The sequence below is a fragment of the Salmo salar genome, chromosome 12 (assembly GCF_965601325.2).
Source record: "Salmo salar chromosome 12, fSalSal1, whole genome shotgun sequence".
Lineage (NCBI taxonomy): Eukaryota > Metazoa > Chordata > Actinopteri > Salmoniformes > Salmonidae > Salmo > Salmo salar.
The window spans coordinates 92,688,624-92,709,197 of NC_138302.1; the positions used below are offsets into that span (position 1 = coordinate 92,688,624).

The 20,574-nt window shown below is 44.0% G+C and overlaps 1 protein-coding gene across 1 annotated transcript; it reads right to left on the reverse strand.

Annotated features, from left to right (window-relative positions):
• Nucleotides 1-6,949: 6,949 nt before the first annotated feature.
• LOC106566026 (troponin I, slow skeletal muscle) lies at nt 6,950-19,568 on the reverse strand. Its single transcript, XM_014133826.3, has 5 exons — nt 19,515-19,568; nt 19,281-19,412; nt 19,097-19,186; nt 17,579-17,755; nt 6,950-7,458 (listed from the first exon to the last, which is right to left on the reverse strand). The coding sequence occupies exons 1-5, from the start codon at nt 19,521-19,523 to the stop codon at nt 7,354-7,356; spliced, it is 513 nt and encodes a 170-aa protein (XP_013989301.2). The 5' UTR covers nt 19,524-19,568; the 3' UTR covers nt 6,950-7,353.
• Between the last annotated feature and the right edge of the window lie 1,006 nt (nt 19,569-20,574).

Consider the following 20,574-nt stretch of genomic DNA (forward strand, 5'->3'; position numbering starts at 1 on the left):
TATATAGGGCAGCAGGCTCTAAGTTGCAGGGTTGAGCCGGCTAGTGATGGCTATTTAACAGTCTGATGGTCTTGAGATAGAAGCTGTTTTTCAGTGTCTCGGTCCCAGCTTTTATGCACCTGATGATCTTTTTTGCCTTCCTGTGACATCGGGTGCAGTAGGTGTCCTGGAGGGCAGGCAGTGTGCCCCTGGTGATGCGTTGGGCAGACCGCACCACCCTCTGGAGAGCCCTGCGGTTGCGGGAGGTGCAGTTGCCGTATCAGGTGGTGATACAGCTCGACAGGATGCTCTCAATTGTGCATCTGTAAAAGTTTCTGAGGGTTTTAGGGGCCAAGCCAAATTTCTTCAGCCTCCTGAGGTTGAAGAGGCGATATTGCGCCATCTTCACCACACTGTCTGTGCGGGTGGACCATTTCAAATTGTCAGTGATATATATGCAGAGGAACTTGAAGATTTCCACCTTCTTCACTGCGGTCCCGTGGATAGGGGCGTTCCCCCTCTGCTGTTTCCTGAATTCCACGATCAGCTACTTTGTTTTGTTGACATTGAGGAAGAGGTTATTTTCCTGGCACCACTCCGCCAGGAAGAACTCTGCCAGGCACCACTCCGCCAAAGAACAAAAGAGCATTGTTCAACATTAGGCTACCTCTGACTTGTGACCTCTGACCTGAGTTATTACAGGGCCAATCTCTTCAAAGTGGTCACCAGGTAGCATGAGGGGGCAGCACAGGATAGCCCTGATACACATCACATACAGTACAGAACTAACTGGACATATCTAGATGTGTGGGTCATTCTACTGTTGTTTCTGATTATGAAATGTCACCCTCATCGAATAGATATTATTGATCTGCTTAATCTGCTCATCTGTTATTCATTGGCAGCAATTATTGCATATAATATTTTCCAATTAGGAACAACAGTAAGAAAAAAATAAACTGTCAGATTAGGAAATAAATGTACAGACAGATGTCTGATCTTAATTTGACCCCCTGTTGCAAGAAAATTTGCAGTGTATTTGAGGTGTAAACAGGCTTCTAAAGTTTGGAATATCCACTTTGAAATTTCAGACTTGATTTTCCCTTACGGAAAATGTATCAACCCCTACAAAAACGTTCATTAAATATAATCCATGTAATAAATCACATATCCTGTTGCTACAGGATTATTTTCCTTCTGGAGCAAACTGTCTCAAATTCCAAATCAAATCAAATCAAAATGTATTGGTCACATACACATGTTTAGAAGATGTTTTTGTGGGTGTAGCGAAATGCTTGTGTTTCTAGCTCCGGCAGTGCAGTAATATCTAACAAGTAATATCTAATAATTTCACAACAATACACACAATACACACAAATCTAAGTAAAGGAATGGAATTAAGAATATATTAATATATGAACGAGCAATGTCAGAGTGGCATAGACTAAGATACAGTGGAATAGAATACAGTACATACATATGAGATGAGTAATGCAAAATATGTAAACATTATTAAAGTGACTAGTGTTCCATTATTAAAGTGGATAGTGATTTCAAGTCTACGTATATAGGCAGCATCCTCTAATGTGCTAGTGATGGCAAATTAAAATCCTACATCTGTATATTCCTATTGGATATAAAAGTATTGTTACACTACAGTTGAAGGGTATGGGCCTATTTCCGTTCTTCACACTCTTGAACTGCTGCACCCTCTGCTGCACCTCCACTGTTCAGTGTCTTATTCCTCTGGCCTCACTTGCATCAGCATGTTAGCAGCACTCTTTATCTCCCTGCCAAATCTGTTAATACACCCCAGCGTTCTCTATTAATGTGACCCCACACGTATCAGATCTGATGTGACATTATGAATCAGAACATGCCTCCACAGCCTTTCAACATTTTTTATAGGTACCCATGTTGCCCCAAATATTTACAGTGTGTTTCTGGCCTGTAAATGTTGTGTAATATAGAACACCCCATCAACTGAATGAGTCATCATTTATAGTGTGGTGGAAATTGCCCAACCATTATGTGGGTTAGTGGAAATTTCCCAACCATTATGTGGGTTGGTGGATGGGTTGGTGGAAATTGCCCAACCATTATTTAGTTGGTGGAAATTCCCATCAATTGAGGATGACGGGGTCTCCATTATGTAGACGTGTAACAATGATGTTGAATAATAAACAACATTTATCAATCTGACTCCATTACTATGTGAATGCTATAGGTCCATAATCATATCCAGTGGGTATAGCCAAGGTTGTGAGCCTTGCGTCACCACTCGGAATACTATAAGATGCATGCGTCTAAGTTTACCATTATGCAGTTATTAACCCTCCTGTTGTGTTCGTTTCATGTTAATGAATTCTGTGTTCCCGGTCCAAAATGACCACCCCATTATAGCTGATTATAAATCCATATATTGTCACCTTTTTTTGTGTTAGATCTTTTTATCAACTTAAGTTCTTGTGAACATTACAAGTTTTGAACTTCTATTTATGTCCTGTAGGCCTCATTGATCTGAGCTCATACAACTTGTTTTTGAGTAAAAAAAACGTAATGCATGGATTATTTTGAATATAACAATACTTTGATGAAACATATTGTGCTATTTATCACAGACTACTTTCTGTCAAAGTTTAACAAGGACTCTCTCCTCCTCACCAGTGTCATGATCAAAGATATGATCAAGAGCCTCACATACAGTATATACATGTCACGGTCGTCGTAATGATTGGACCAAGGCGCAGAGTGAGTAGCGTTCCACATCTTTATTATAACTTGAAACTTCAGCAAAATACAAAAACAATAAATGATCAAACGAAACGTGAAGACAGTGAAGTGCAAATAGGCACCTACACAAAAACAAGATTCCACAAAACACAGTGGGGAAATGGCTGCTTAAATATGATCCCCAATCAGAGACAACGCTAAACAGCTGCCTCTGATTGGGAACCATACCAAGCACACCAACATAGAAATAAACAACATAGAACACTCAGTCAGGGCGTGACATTACCCCCCCCCCCCCCCCCCTCCCCAAAGGTCCGGACTCCGGCCGCAAAACCTGAAACCAAATAGGGAGGGTAATTAGTGTTGGTGGAGGCTCTGGTGCGGGACGAAGTGCCCGCTCATCCCGCCAGCATCGGGGGTGGCTCTGGTGCGGGCCGAAGAAACCGCTCATCCCGCAGATCCAGCCATGGACCCAGGCTGAACACTGTGCCTGGACTGGATCTTGATGCCGAGGAAGGCTCCTGCCATGGAGCAGGACTGGACGCCGTGTCTGGACTGGGCATCGACGCAGAGGAGAGCTTTTGCCATGGAGCTGGACTGGACGCCGTGTTTGGAAGCTCAGGACCATTGACTGTCGCCAAAGGTTCCGGACCGTGGACCATCGCCGGAGGTTCCGGGCCGTGGACCGTTGCCGGAGGTTCCTGGCCGTGGACCATCTCAGGAGGTTCCGGGCCATGGACCGTTGCCGGAAGCTCTGGACTGGGGACCGTCTCCGGAAGCTCTGGACTGGGGACTGTCGCCGGAAGCTCTGGACTGGGGACCGTCGCTGGATGCTCTGGACTGGGGACCGTCGCTGGATGCTCTGGACTGGGGACTGTCGCCGGAAGCTCTGGACTGGGGACCGTCGCCGGAAGCTCTGGACTGTGAAGGCACACTGGAGGCCTGATGCGTGGGGCTGGCACAGGACATACCGGACTGGGGAGGCTCACCGGAGGCCTGGTGCATGGAGCTGACACAGGACGTACTGGGCTGTAGAGACGTACTGGAGACCTAGTGCGTATAGCCGGCATCAATGGTACCGGTTCGATGACGTGCTAGGAGCTGCACAGGACGTACTGGGCTGTGGAGGCGCACTGGAGACCTGGTGCGTAGAACCGGCACACATGGCACCGGACAAATGACACACTCCTCAAGGCGAGTGTGGAGACCTAGCACAGGACGTACAGGGCTGGGAAGGCGTACTGGAGACCTGGTGTGTGGAGCTGGTACAACTTTCACCAGACTGATAGCACGCTCCTCAGGACGAGTACGGAGAGCTGACTCAGGTGACATTAAATCGATAACACGCTCCTTAGGGCAAATGTCGTGCATCCTCCACCAATTCAATAACTCTCTCATTTCTCTCTCCTCCAAATTCTCCCTCAACTCACTGACGGTCTCTAATTCTCTCCGTTCACTCTCCTCCAGTTTCTCCCTCTTCACCCAGACGAGCTCACTCCTCGGCTCCGCCGACCACCCCTTGTGCCCACCCCAAAAAAATATTTTGGGGCTGTTTTTGGGCTTTCTATGTGGCCACGAACCCGCCGTCATCGCTGTCCTCCATCTTAACCTTCCATCTGCCGCTCCTGCCAAGGACGGCGATCCTGTCCTGCCAGGATTTCCTCCCAAGTCCAGGATCCCTTCCCATCCAGGATCTCCTCCCAAGTCCTTCTTGTTGTGGTGGGATCTTCTGTCACGGTCGTCGTAATGATTGGACCAAGGCGCAGCGTGAGTAGCGTTCCACATCTTTATTATAATGTGAAACTTCAGCAAAAAAACAATAAATGATCAAACGAAACGTGAAGACAGTGAAGTGCAAATAGGCACCTACACAAAAACAAGATCCCACAAAACACAGTGGGGAAATGGCTGCCTAAATATGATCCCCAATCAGAGACAATACTAAACAGCTGCCTCTGATTGGGAACCATACCAAGCACACCAACATAGAAATAAACAACATAGAACACCCCCAGTCACGCCCTGACCTACTATACCATAGAGAACCAAGAGCTCTCTATGGTCATGCTGTGACAATCTATATATTATTGAAACAATGTTGCAATTGTTTGTGAGAATGCCGACATGTGTGGTTCCCATGGGGGAAAGATTCTATTGGGGAAAGGTTCCCATGGGAGTTGCCATGGAAGCGGAGTGAGGTGTGTTTGCATGTGCTCAAACACACATGCATTTTTTTAACCTTTATTTAACTAGGCAAGTCAGTTAAGAACAAATTCTTATTTACAATGACAGCCTACCAGGGAACAGTGGGTTAACTGCCTTGTTCAGGAGCAGAACGACAGATTTTTACCTCGTTTGTTCGGTGATTCAATCCAGCAACCTTTCGGTTACGGGGCCAACGCCCTAATAGCCACTTGGCTACGTGCCGTCCCAAATGCATGTGGGAGCTCTGGGAGAGGAAGTGTGTCCATCTGATGACTGGGCATGTGCCTGAACTCAATTTTATACACTAATTGTAGTCTCACCCATTCATTTCTAATGACCGGTCATTTTTGACCGGGAACACCACAGGTGTACAAAAGTTAAATAAAACACCCAAAATGTAATGAAAATCATCAAAATGTATTTTGTGTTTTCAGATGCCCGGTGTGGACAGAGTCATGGAACCTTAAATGAACTACATTTTTCAGAGAGAAAACTTGTAAATCGGTCCAATTCGAACGGAACACAGCAGGAGGGTTAAGAGGCTAAGGATCAAAGAGCCAAAATCTTGAAATCAATGTCCTAGCATTAAATGACTGAGTTACCCATAGCTCAGAGATGCACAGTTAGAGACCGAGCATATATGCTAATGTGGTTATAGAAAAACAATCCTCTTGTCTTTGTAACTGACATGGGTAACACTTTATAATAACCTTCATGAATAAAACTGCCCTCATGCATACATACCTGGCCTTATCATGGCAGACATGAGGTTAAATGCTAAATTAGATACAAGTGATATTACAGTATCTAGTGATACTGCATATCCCTCCATACTTGTACTGAAGGACTTGAGAACTCCAGGGACAAAGCCTGACTGGAAAGCCATGTACTCTTCACAGAAATAATAAATATAATAATAAGTTACAGACGATTCAAGTTAGGATGCAATCCACAGTTAATAAATTCCATTCAGCTACTAATGCAACATTGTCAGGCCTACTACAAGTTTGAATGGAAATCTGAACACAGACTATCCTACAGCATTGATCGTCCGTTCCGCACTTAGGTAACACTGCCCTCTACCTTCGCTGCAGTTACTGCTCTGAGACTGAGGTGGGCCCTGTTGAGACATAACCCCTTAACCCTAATCAAACTCCTTCTGCACTTGTGTTGAGATATGAGAGGAGTGGATGGGTTTAAGCAATATTCCACAAGTAATACCGGGGTTGGTAAATAGCCTAATAACTGGTAACAATAATTGTAACAAAGCACACCCTGTCATGACGACCCTTTTCATGTTATGACTGTTTCTATTATTTGGGTGTTTTTGGAGCCTTTGCTAATGTTAGTTTTTTTCAGATCACCCGTACTGCACAACGAGGATGAGGAAAGGAATCGCTCGTTGGGGTAAGTCTGGACCCTTCTATAAAATACCACTTACATTAAAAAAAAAATCGATTTGGTTCTGAAAAAGCTACCTTCTTTAATGTTCCACCTGGCCTATCAAGGGGAAAGGCAGAGCTACTACCATATTGCTTATACCTATCAAATTATTTCAGATCTAAACCTGGGGTTGTTTCCGGACAGGGCCAATGTTTAGTACCCTGGCCTACAAAAAGTTCTCAGTAGACAAAGAGCTATGGTAATATTTTTCATTTTCTATTTGACTCTGATACAAAGGAGTACCATCTGTCTATTGAAAATAATGATGCCATGTCTGAGTCCATGTCTGAGTCTATGTTTGAGTCCATGTTTGTTCATGTATGTATAATGTCCTACTGTATTGCTTTCTGATGATTGGAGTAAGGTTTTGAAATATTTAGTTATATATTTTTACGTCAGTCATTTCAAGACAATCATAATTTACCCACAGGTTCCCATTAATGTTTTCTTTCTGATCTGGTTGTTACCTTCGTAAGGACACCACCAGGAGAGTGTAGTTGTGTGAATGGTGTGCACTCTAGTAGATACTTTATAGCTTTCATTTGGTGTTGAACGCTAAGAGCACTAGTCGGATGAACTAAATAACACATTTGCATAAATAATCATATTTTTATTGTAGTAGAAGGATATGCCACGATGAATGTACAGCAAACAAAACATCTACAGCATCTACAGCTTTAAAGTAAAGCTGGCTTACCTTACTTTATCATTTATTCTCAGGCCAATATTATTAGTAAGGAGCAGAAATTGTCTTCATGCCCTTTTTCACCCATAACAAAATAACATAAAATTGTGATTAGCTTACAGCTTGTGCTGTATAAACCATGCTGAACAAAGAATAAAACAATTGTATTAATGGCACTGAAAGACAAAGTAGATACACTCACAAGAGATAAAAAGGCCAACCATTCGTACATTTTGAATGTCCGGGACTAATAAAAATGAAAGAAACACGAAACAAGGTAATCAAGTGTTTAGTATTCTCTTCTGTGTCTATGGGGCGGGGCCTTTGGCTGCGTCAAACATCTTCTTTCTGCCCTCCATGCCAGACATGGCCTCCACATTCTTCCTCCAGTCACTGACCTCTACTGTCTTCTCCTGCAGGCACACAGACAATGGCAGTCACTATCATGACAGTAGGATTTCAGTTTGTCAGCCCTACGCCTGGTCAGCTTCAAGGTACAAAAACAAACTGTTAGATCGTGTCATTTATGTACAGACTCAGGGAAACATTGACCTGACAATTTAAACAAAACTCCAAACAAAACTCCAGACAGTATATTATAATAAAAACAACAGCAAAACTCATCGTTGCGTCACACTATTTGTAAAAACGACTAGCAGGAACTCGTCAGAGCGATCGACTGTGAATGACCTTACCCATTATTAACTTATGCTGATTGATTAGGTTCTGCTCACTACAGTGTTGTCTGGTTAGAACACCATGTTGAGGCCCATTACTCTCTTGATAGTCTCCACCACACACACACATGCACACACACACACACACACACACACACACACACACACACACACACACACACACACACACACACACACACACACACACACACACACACACACACACACGTGCACACATGTGCACACACACACACACACACACGTGCACACACACACACATGCACACGTGCCACACACACACACACACACACACACGTGCACACACACACACGTGGACACACACACACGTGCACACACACACAAACGTGGACACAGCTGCTTCTATTGAAGGTAGTTCTTTATGTGTGATAATCCAAATGACTTGGAATCTTATGTTTGTGGTTGTATAGGCAAAGATATGCACACATGTAAACAGTATTAGTTAACTATTCAATATATATGTACATGAATAAATGGCAATGCACTTTAAGACGTCTACGAAGGGCTATAAACACAGCGTCAATATAAACATAAAACTAAACATTCACCTCTTGGAGAGACAGGAACTAATTGCTTGGCTTGAGAAGGGGACAATATTTATGGCACTCTCTCTCCTGCCTGTTGTGAGAATCTCCAGGGCTGAGATCTTATCTGATCTGCCCCCACAGGGTCGTAAATTACTCTGCGCATGAGCAAGCTTCAAGAAAATCAAATCAAATCAGTAGGGTCTGGGATGACTATGGATGCTCACCCATGGCAGAGCAATAAAACTCCTTAATAAAGGCCACTATGGAAAACACTGCTGTAGCGTTTTCATGCAAAATACTATGTTTACCAATGCAACAATTAAACCACTTCTGTAAAAGAACCAATGTAATAATAACATATTTGGTTTAGCCAAAGAAAAAGTCAGGAACCTTCCCGCTAGCCATGACTGGCTGAGATGAGTGGGCTGGACATGCCGAGAGATGAGTTTCAGATTGTTCGGTGTTGTAGTATCTTGTGTCTATAAAATGAACTGTTCGTTATGCGTAGATAACCCTTTCTACTGCAGTTTTTTCTAAAGATATAACTTAGCCATGGAGAACTGCAAATATGTTGCTACTACTCTCAACATTGCTGCCCTGAATTTATCAGGCACTATCGACAAAGGTCAGTGGGAAAAAGTTGTCACGGACTACTCTCTGGAGGACGATCGTGCCATGCTGACTCTGAAAATGAATCAGACGATGAGGAAATCCCTGATTTAGGTAAAAACATTTTAATTTAAGAAGACAATGTAGAGACTTCTGATGACGGTGATGGGGAAGAAACGGCGATCAACAGTGTTGTTGTCACGGAAGAAGTTGACCAGGTTTTGAAATCAGTGGAACACAATGGGCCAAACAAGCTGTGCAAACCAAATGGAAATGACACAGGACGTCTTATTTAATGAATGGGGTTGCAGTCTGCGGTGAAGCTTTCATCCATGTATACAGGTAAGAATCTAGCTAAAGTTTCAGATATTATGCGTTTCTAATTTTGGCAGAAAGTTGTTTTCATTGCAAATTAAGGCTTGCTGTTAGCTAGCCAGCTGGAGTTCAATGGCAGGCTTGCTAGCTAACGTTAACATATAACCTAATTTATTTGTTTAACTTTAGCTATGACAATCGCTTTTTATTGCTAGTAACATTATTCTATGGATTGGGATTATAGTTAACCTGTTAGGGCTAGGGGGCAGTATTGACACGGCCGGATAAAAAACGTACCCGATTTAATCTGGTTACTACTCCTGCCCAGTAACTAGAATATGCATATAATTATTGGCTTTGGATAGAAAACACCCTAAAGTTTCTAAAACTGTTTGAATGGTGTCAGCACATTCAACTATGTAAAGAAATAAGTATTTAATAAGATTATTTCTTTCATTCAGATCTAGGATGTGTTGTTTAAGTGTTCCCTTTATTTTTTTGAGCAGTATATAATCCCAATCCATAGAGTAACATTAGTAGCAATACAAACCGATTGTCATAGCTAAAGTTAACAAAATAAGTTAGGTTCATGCTAACGTTAGCTAGCAAGCCAGCCATCTAACATTAGCTAATGTTAGCTAGCTAACAGCAAGCTTTAACTTCGGGTCTTTTGTTTAGACATGTCACTTTAATGTTGGCTAGCTAAAAATGTAACCTCTCTGGGCTAGGTACGACAAAATCGTCCCACCTACGCAACAGCCAGTGTAATCCCGTGGCGCGATATTCAAATACCTTAGAAATGCTATTACTTCAATTTCTCAAACATATGACTATTTTACACCATTTTAAAGACAAGACTATCATTAATCTAACCACACTGTCCGATTTCAAAAAGGCTTTACAACGAAAGCAAAACATTAGATTATGTCAGCAGAGTACCCAGCCAGAAATAATCAGACACCCATTTTTCAAGCTAGCATATAATGTCACATAAACCCAAACCACAGCTAAATGCAGCACTAACCTTTGATGATCTTCATCAGATGACAATCCTATGACATTATGTTATACAATACATGCATGTTTTGTTCAATCAAGTTCATATTTACATCAAAAACCATGTTTTTATTTTTTCGTCTTTGAACGAAAACAGGGTTTCCCGGTCGGAATATTATCGCTTTTTTACGAGAAAAATCGCATAAAAATTGATTTTAAACAGCGGTTGACATGCTTCGAAGTACGGTAATGGAACATTTAGAATTTTTTTGTCACGAAACGCGTTGGGCGCGTCACCCTTCGTCACCCTTCGGATAGTGTCTTGAACGCACGAACAAAACGCCGCTATTTGGATATAACTATGGATTATTTGGAACCAAACCAACATTTGTTATTGAAGTAGAAGTCCTGGGAGTGCATTCTGACGAAGAACAGCAAAGGTAATCCAATTTTTCTTATAGTAAATCTGAGTTTGGTGAGGGCCAAACTTGGTGGGTGTCAAAATAGCTAGCCCGCGATGGCGAGCTATCTACTCAGAATATTGCAAAATGTGCTTTCACCGAAAAGCTATTTTAAAATCGGACACCTCGATTGCATAAAGGAATTCTGTATCTATAATTCTTAAAATAATTGTTATGTTTTTTGTGAACGTTTATCGTGAGTAATTTAGTAAATTCACCGGAAGTTTGCGGTGGGTATGCTAGTTCTGAACGTCACATGCTAATGTAAAAAGCTGGTTTTTGATATAAATATGAACTTGATTGAACAAAACATGCATGTATTGTATAACATAATGTCCTAGGAGTGTCATCTGATGAAGATCATCAAAGGTTAGTGCTGCATTTAGCTGTGGTTTTGTTTTTTGTGACATTATATGCTAGCTTGAAAAATGGGTGTCTGATTATTTCTGGCTGGGTACTCTGCTGACATAACCTAATGTTTTGCTTTCGTTGTAAAGCCTATTTGAAATCGGACTGTGTGGTTAGATAAAGGAGAGTTTGTCTTTAAAAGGGTGTAAAATAGCCATATGTTTGAAAAATTGAAGTTTTCGGATTTTCGAGGACTTTGTATTTCACGCCACGCCCATCATTGGATATTGGAGCAGGTGTTCCGCTAGCGGAACGTCTAGATGTAAGAGGTTAAAACAAGTCCAAATGAGGCTCAGTAGTGTGTGTGGCCTCCACGTGCCTGTATGACCTCCCTACAACGCCTGGGCATGCTCCTGATGAGGTGGCGGATGGTCTCCTGAGGGATCTCCAACCAGACCTGGACTAAAGCATCCGCCAACTCCTGCACAGTCTGTGGTGCAACGTGGCGTTGGTGGATGGAGCGAGACATGATGTCCCAGATGTGCTCAATTGGATTCAGGTCTGGGGAACGGGCGGGCCAGTCCATAGTATCAATGCCTTCCTCTTGCAGGAACTGCTGACACACTCCAGCCACATGAGGTCTAGCATTGTCTTGCATTAGGAGGAACCCAGAGCCAACTGCACCAGCATATGGTCTCACAAGGGGTCTGAGGATCTCATCTCGGTACCTAATGGCAGTCAGGCTACCTCTGGCGAGCACATGGAGGGCTGTGCGGCCCCCCAAAGAAATGCCACCCCACACCATGACTGACCCACCGCCAAACCGGTCATGCTGGAGGATGTTGCAGGCAGCAGAACGTTCTCCACGGCGTCTCCAGACTCTGTCACGTCTGTCACATGTGTTCAGTGTGAACCTGCTTTCATCTGTGAAGACCACAGGGCGCCAGTGGCGAATTTGCCAATCTTGGTGTTCTCTGGCAAATGCCAAACGTCCTGCACGGTGTTGGGCTGTAAGCACAACCCCCACCTGTGGACGTCGGGCCCTCATACCACCCTCATGGAGTCTGTTTCTGACCGTTTGAGCAGACACATGCACATTTTTGGCCTGCTGGAGGTCATTTTGCAGGGCTCTGGCAGTGCTCCTCCTGCTCCTCCTTGCACAAAGGCGGAGGTAGCGGTCCTGCTGCTGGGTTGTTGCCGTCCTACGACCTCCTCCACATCTCCTGATGTACTGGCCTGTCTCCTGGTAGCGCCTCCAAGCTCTGGACACTACGCTGACAGACACAGCAAACCTTCTTGCCACAGCTCACATTGATGTGCCATCCTGGATGAGCTGCACTACCTGAGCCACTTGTGTGGGTTGTAGACTCCGTCTCATGCTACCACTAGAGTGAAAGCACCGCCAGCATTCAAAAGTGACCAAAACATCAGCCAGGAAGCATAGGAACTGAGAAGTGGTCTGTGGTCCCCACCTGCAGAACCACTCCTTTATTGGGGGTGTCTTGCTAATTGCCTATAATTTCCACCTGTTGTCTATTCCATTTGCACAACAGCATGTGAAATGTATTGTCAATCAGTGTTGCTTCCTAAGTGGACAGTTTGATTTCACAGAAGTTTGATTGACTTGGAGTTACATTGTGTTGTTTAAGTGTTCCCTTTGAGCAGTGTAGTTAATTTTTTAGCTAGACAACGTTAACGTGTCATGTCTGAACAAAGGACCCCAAGTTAAAGCTTGCTGTTAGCTAGCTGAGGTTAGATGGCTTGCTTGCTAACTAACGTTAACATTGAACCTAACTTATTTGGTTAACTTTAGCTATGACAATCGGTTTGTATTGCTAGTAACGTTACTCTATGGATTGGGATTATAGTTCATTTTTTTGCTAGCTAACGTGACATGTCTAAACAAAATACCTCAAGTTAAAGCTTGCTGTTAGCTAGCTAACATTAGCTGAGGTTAGATGGCTACTTGCTAGCTAACATTAATTTACGTGTATGAATTGTGTGTAACTTTAGTGATGTTTTCTCAGATGCCATTTCGCATTGCTAGTTATAGTCTAATGTTAGCTAGCTAACACTGAACCTATTTGGTTAACTTTAGGTAGCTATGACACTTGGTTATATTGCTATGCACATAACTCTGCAATGTTGGGTTGTATTGGAGAGAGTCTCAGTCTTTAAAGCTTTCTGCTAGCTAGCCAGCTGACGTTAGATGGCAGGCTAGCTAGCTAACATTACGTGTTTGAAGTGAGTGTAGTGATGTTATCTCAGAATGCCATTTCACATCTATTGTATAATAATGCTAAAATATTTGTGTCTGGAATTTGTCTTTCAGCATCAGTAGAACACGCCTGACTCTCCTCCACGAGTCATACAAGGAGAATAGTCTAATGCCTCTCATCAAAAAGAAAGCTGGCCCAAGCAAGCAAAGGCAGCAGCGCAGTCATCAACTACATGCACCATTTCTTCACCAACTACGGGGTTGGGGAAACACGTGTGGACCTGAATTGTGATAACTGCAGTGGCCAAAACAAGAACAAGTTTGTGCTCTGGTATTGTGCCTGGGTGACCATGCACAAGCTCCACCACAGTCTGGATCTTCACTTCCTGATCACAGGCCACACCAAGTTTGCCCTCGACTTGTGCTTCGGCCTCATCAAGCAACGCTTCAGAAAGACCAGAGTGAACACTTTGTTTGGACTTGAGGATGGTATGGTGCTGGTGGAAAGCTATGGCTGGCAACAACGCCCGACTTGGTACTTCAGGCCGCTGCCACAGATCAAGCAGTACCAGCACTTCAGGTGAAAATCATTTTCATTGCATTGCATGACGTTATTCATAACTTGACGTTATCTAAACTTGGGAGGTGAATTGCTGTTGTGCAGGGTTGTAATGTCTTCTGACAGCTTCTATGCTCTGGAGCCTGGCGTTGTTGTCGCCAAGGAGCGTTCGGACTGTCGGGACCAGGTTTCAGCTGCTGTGCAACGCTGACATCCTTCCTCCCATAGATGGTCTGCCTGTACTTGCACCACCTGGACTGGACACAGCTAGACAAACTTATATTTTTGAGAAGATCAAGGCGGTGACCCGATCCTGTAGGTTCATGCTATACAACATTCGCAGAGTACGACCCTGCCTTACACAGGAAGCGGCGCAGGTCCAGGCACTTGTCATCTCCCGTCTGGATTACTGCAACTCCCTGTTGGCGGGGCTCCCTGCCTGTGCCATTAAACCCCTACAACTCATCCAGAACGCCGCAGCCCGTCTGGTGTTCAACATTGCCAAGTTCTCTCACGTCACCCCGCTCCTCCGCACACTCCACTGGCTTCCAGTTGAAGCTCGCATCTGCTACAAGACCATGGTGCTTGCCTACGGAGCTGTGAGGGGAACGGCACCTCCGTACCTTCAGGCTCTGATCAGGCCCTACACCCAAACAAGGGCACTGCGTTCATCCACCTCTGGCCTGTTGGCCCCCCAACCTCTGCGGAAGCACAGTTCCCGCTCAGCCCAGTCAAAACTGTTCGCTGCTCTGGCACCCCAATGGTGGAACAAGCTCCCTCACGACGCCAGGACAGCGGAGTCAATCACCACCTTCCGTAGACACCTGAAACCCCACCTCTTTAAGGAATACCTGGGATAGGATATAGTAATCCTTCTAACCCCCCCCCCCCCAAAAAAAAAAAGATATAGATGTACTATTGTAAAGTGGTTGTTCCACTGGATATCATAAGGTGAATGCACCAATTTGTAAGTCGCTCTGGATAAGAGCGTCTGCTAAATGACGTAAATGTAAATGTAAGATCAGGGAGTTTTACAACAAAGAGGCTATGGACATCACATGCCCTGCACCAAAGTTTTACTGCTAACCTACAAAACATTACATGGGCTTGCTCCTGCCTATCTTTCCGATTTGGTCCTGCTGTACATACCTACATGTACACTACAGTCACAAGACGCAGGCCTCCTTACTGCCCTAGAATTTCTAATCAAACAGCTGGAGGCAGGGCTTTCTCCTGAAGAGCTCCATTTTTATGGAATGGTCTGCCTATCCATGTGAGAGACGCAGACTCGGTCTCGACCTTGAAGTCTTTAATGAAGACTCATCTCTTCAGTAGGTCCTATGATTGAGTGTAGTCTGGCCCATGAGTGTGAAGGTGAATGGAAAGGTACTGGAGCAACAAACCACCCTTGCTGTCTCTGCCTGGCCGGTTCCCCTCTCTCCACTGGGATTCTCTGCCTCAAACCCTATTACGTGTGCTGAGTCACTGGCTTACTGGTGCTCTTCCATACTGTCCCTAGGAGGGGTGCGTCACTTGAGTGGGTTGAGTCACTTACGTGGTCTTCCTGTCCGGGTTGGTGCCCCCCCCCCCCTCCTTCGGGTTCGTGCCATGGGGGAGATCTTCATGGGCTATACTCGGCCTTGTCTTAGGATAGTGAGTTGGTGGTTGAAGATATCCCTCTAGTGGTGTGGGGGCTGTGCTTTGGCAAAGTGGGTGGGGTTATATCCTGCCTGTTTGGCCCTGTCCGGGGGTATCGTCGGACGGGGCCACGGTGTATTCCGACCCCTCCTGTCTCAGCCTCCAGTATTTATGCTGCAATAGTTTATGTCGGGGGCTAGGGTCAGTCTGTTATATCTGGAGTATTTCTTCTGTCTTATCTGGTGTCCTGTGTGAATTTAAGTATGCTCTCTCTAGTTCTCTCTCTCTATTTCTCTCTCTCTCTTTTCCTCGGTGGACCTGAGCCCTAGGTCCATGCCTCAGAACTACCTGTCCCAATGACTCCTTGCTGTCCCCAGTCCACCTGGTTGTGCTGCTGCTCCAGTTTCAACTGTTCTGCCTGCGGCTATGGAACCCTGACCTGTTCACCGAATCTGCTACCTTGTCCCAGACCTGCTGTTTTCAACTCTCTAAACTGTTGCACCCTCTACAACCACTGTGATTATTATTATCTGACCCTGCTGGTCATCTATAAACATTTGAACATCTTGGCCATGTTCTGTTATAATCTCCACTCGGCACAGCCAGAAGAGGACTGGCCAACCCTCATAGCCTGGTTCCTCTCAAGGATTCTTCCTAGGTTTCTGCCTTTCTAGGGAGTTTTTCCTATCCACCGTGCTTCTACACCTGCATTGCTTGCTGTTTGGGGTTTTAGGCTGGGTTTTCTGTACAGCACTTTGTGACATCAGCTGATGTAAGAAGGGCTTTATAAATACATTTGATTTATTGATTGACCAAAGTCAAGGGCAGGACAGAAACATGCTCTCCGAATATAGATTCCCTGTTCATGTGTGGTTCGGACGGACCAGTAATCTGCACTATCTGCAGTGCCTCTATTCAAATGACTCTCTCCTAACCCACACGCCATATGTTGCTGCTACTATTTATTTTTTTATCCTGCTGCTCAGTCACTTTACCCCTGATTGTATGCATACAACTACCTCGTGTATCACTGATATCTTTATTGATATTGTTCTTTTACATACTGTATATTATTTTATTTTGACACGATCTACTTCTGATATTGCTACTATGCAAGTAACCATTTGGCTGTACCATTTACACCTTCTGTAGAGACCCATTCACTTAGCAAAATATTGATATATATAATGAATATTGATATGTGTGGTTGTAACATGATTTTGTGACATAATACAACAATATCATGTGACCGTATCAAGTGTCCACCACATACATATATGGCTGCATGGCCTTAACTTATGTATAAAATACTATGTGATAAGTGTGCATGTAACAGTATATAAAGTATGCGAATGTACTGGTGTGAAGGCATGGGCAGTGGTCAAAGTTACTTAAGTAAAAATACTTTAACAATTAAGTATTTTTTGGCGGTATCTGTACATCACTTTACTTTTGATATTTTTGGCAACTTTTACTTTTACTTCACTACATTCCTAAAGAAAATTAATGTACTTTTTACTCCATACATGTTCCCTGACACCCAAAAGTACTCGTTACATTTTGGCAGGAAAATTGTCCAATTCACACACTTATCAAGAGAACATCCCTACTGCATCTGATCTGGCAGACTCACTAAACAAAAATGCTTCGTTTGTAAATGATGTCTGAGTGTTGGAGTGTGCCCCCTCATCTTCCTCAGGTGCATGATGTTTTTTTGTGGTGTTCTGGGCTGAGGTGTCAACTATAGCAGACCAGAATCCGGTGATTCTAAGGGCCATGTTAAAACATCTAGCTGGAGCCATCTGGGCAGTTGGCTGTCGATGCCCTCACCCACCTGTGACTTAATGCTACTTTGGTCAAACCCCACTACAAGCGGTCTGGCAAGAACCAGTCAGATGTCCCAAATCCATAGTTGTATTCTATAGTTCACCAGCACACATTAGTACACACAAAGATCACTTCTTTAAAATAGACACTGAAAACTCGGTCACAAGCCAAACTTGCATGACTTAAGGGAAACTGAAGGGACTGTGAGGGAAAGTCAGGTAGAGAGGAGAGGAGCAGGACAGACTTTTTTTTACACTATTGCTTGCTACCTTTGGTCTGATGAGGACCCACTAAATATACCACGGCAAACAAAACATACCTTCTCTGTGTCCTCCTTCTTGACTGACTTCAGGTTTGTCCGGAGGTCCATGGAGACCTTGTGTTTGGAGCCCAGAAGGGAGCGCAGGATGGCATCAGCAGAGACCCTCACCCTCCTCAGGTTGGGCCGCTTGAACTTCCCCCTCAGGTCCAGAACTTTGATGTTCAGGTCCTTGATCTGTGGGACAGAAGAGGTGGACCATCATAGAGATAAAACTAAAGTTGCTTCAATCTTTATGGGCTACACAACAGGCATCTGGGACCACAATGGAAATAAGTATCAGACTTTCGTGCAATCTCTGCATTTTTTTCTTATTTACATAAGTATTCAGACCCTTTGCTATGAGACACATAATTGAGCTCAGGTGCATTCTGTTTCAATTGATCATCCTTGAAATGTTTCTACAACTTGAATGGAGTACTCCTGTGGTAAATTAAATTGATTGGACATGATTTGGAAAGGTACACCTTTCTACATAAGGTCCCACAGTTGATAGTGCATGTCAGAGGAAAAACCAAGCCATGCGGTCAAAGGAATTGTCCGTAGAGCTCCGAGACAGGATTGTGTCAAGGCACAGATATGGGGGAAGGGTACCAAAACATTTCTTCAGCATTGAAGGTCCCCGAGAACACAGTTGATAATTGTCTGTCCTCGGTTGCAACACTCACTACTGAGTTCCAAACTGCCTCTGGAAGCAACATCAGCACAACAACTGTTGGTCCAGAGCTTCATGAAATGGGTTTCCATAGCCAAGCAGCCGCACACAAACCTAAGATCACCATGCGCAATGCCAAGTGTAGGCTGGAGTGGTGTAAAGCTCGCCGCCATTGGACTCTGGAGCAGTGGAAATGCGTTCTCTGGAGTGATGAATCACGCTTCACCATCTGGCAGTACGACGAACAAATCTGGGTTGCCAGGTGAACTCTACCTGCCTGAATGCACAGTTACAACTGTAAAGTTTGGTGGAGGAAGAATGGTCTGGGGCTGTTTTTAATGGTCCGGGCTAGGCCCCTTAGTTCCTTTGAAAGGAAATCTACAGCATAAAATGACATTTAAGATGATACTGTGCTTCCAACCTTGTGGCAACAGTTTGGGGAAGGCCCTTTCCTGTTTCAGAATGACAATGCCCGTGCACAAAGCGGGGTCAATACAGAAATGGTATGTCAAGATTGGTGTGGATGAACTTGACTGGCCTGAGCCCTGACCTCAACCCCATCGAACACCTTTGGGATGAATTGGAATGCAGACTGAGAGCCAGGCCTAATCGCCCAACATCAGTGCCCGACCTAACTAATGCTCTTGTGGCTGAATGGAAGCAAGTCCCCGCAGCAATGTTCCAACATCTAGTGGAAAGCTTTCCCAGAAGAGTGGAGGCTATTATAGCAGCAAAGGGGTGGGGGGGGGACAAACTCCATATTAATGCCCATGATGTTGGAATGAGATATTCGACGAGCAGGTGTCCACATACCTTTGGTCATGTGGTGTATGATTCAAGCAGAACCATGTAGGCTACGTTACCTCTCTGGTGTTGTGCATGACTTTGGCTTCAATGTCGTATCGCTCCTCATCCACCACATCAACCTTGGCATGTAACTCCTGACATAACTCCTATTGGGGAAATTAGAATTAGCAATGAGCTACCCAGCACCCAGGACCATAAACAGTCAACAGGTTTATTGAACGTATGTATGGATGGGAGTACCTGGAGCTCAGCAAAGGACATGCCACCAGTCTGTAAGGGAGGAGCTCGCTCTGCCAGATACCTCTCCTTCTCCTCCTCTTTATCCGCTATCTCCTGCTCGATCTCCTCCTTCGCCTTGGCCACCATTAAGCTCTGATAATACATTTCAGTTTGAAAATGTATTGCCACATATGATAGGTAGTTGCCGAACAGTCAAGTGTTATTGCTGTAGTCGTAGTGTGGCTATAGACTCACCTTAAGCATGAGCTTACGGGAGGCAGAGATCTTCGACTTTTGCTTCAAAAATATTAAATCAATTTGATGAATTTATTTATAGTCAAATTATGATTGACAGTTTAATGTCTCAATTAATCAGATTTTATCAGCATTTATGTAATACAATTAGAGCTCTTACCTCTTGTCTGTAAAGAAAAAAAACACACATTTTAGTGTAAACATAATTTGGCATTAGAGATAAAGTATCTGAAACACTTCCCAATGTGGCAGACAGAATTTATCAGGCAGTCATTGCTAGTGTTTCTTAAGTTAACTGCCATGTGATGTCTGACCCTTCTCTTAAAGGGGACTGCTGGAAAAGAAAACAGAAACATGTTATACTTACACTTGATCTGGCATCTTGGCAATGTAGATTCCCCTAGAAGACAAAAATAAAACTTCTTGTTTCTGAAGTGCTTGATGACAGAGACCACAAATCTACAGCAGTGGTTCCCAAACTTTTTATAGTCCCGTACCCCTTCAAACATTCAACCTCCAGCTGTGTACCCCCTCTAGCACCTGGGTCAGCGCACTCTCAAATGTTGTTTTTTTGCAACCATTGTAAGCCTGCCACACACACACTATAAGACACATTTATTAAACATAACAATGAGTGTGAGTTTTTGTCACAACCCGGCTCATGGGAAGTGACAAAAAGCTCTTATAGGACCAGGGCACAAATAATAATATAATAATAATCAATAATTGTGCTCTTTATTTAGCCATCTTACATATAAAACCTTATTTGTACATCAAAAATCGTGAATACCTCACCACAGGTTAATGAGAAGAGTGTGCTTGAAAGGATGCACATAACTCTGCAATGTTGGGTTGTATTGGAGAGAGTCTCAGTCTTAAATCATTTTTCACACAACTGACTGTATTTAGTTTTCATGCTTGTGAGGGCCGAGAATCCACTCTCACATGGGTATGTGGTTGCAAAGGGCATCAGTGTCTTAACAGCCCAATTTGCAAAGGCAGGATACTATCGCTGGCAGTGGCTTCTGATTCAACTCAATTTTCACAGGACAGTTTGTTG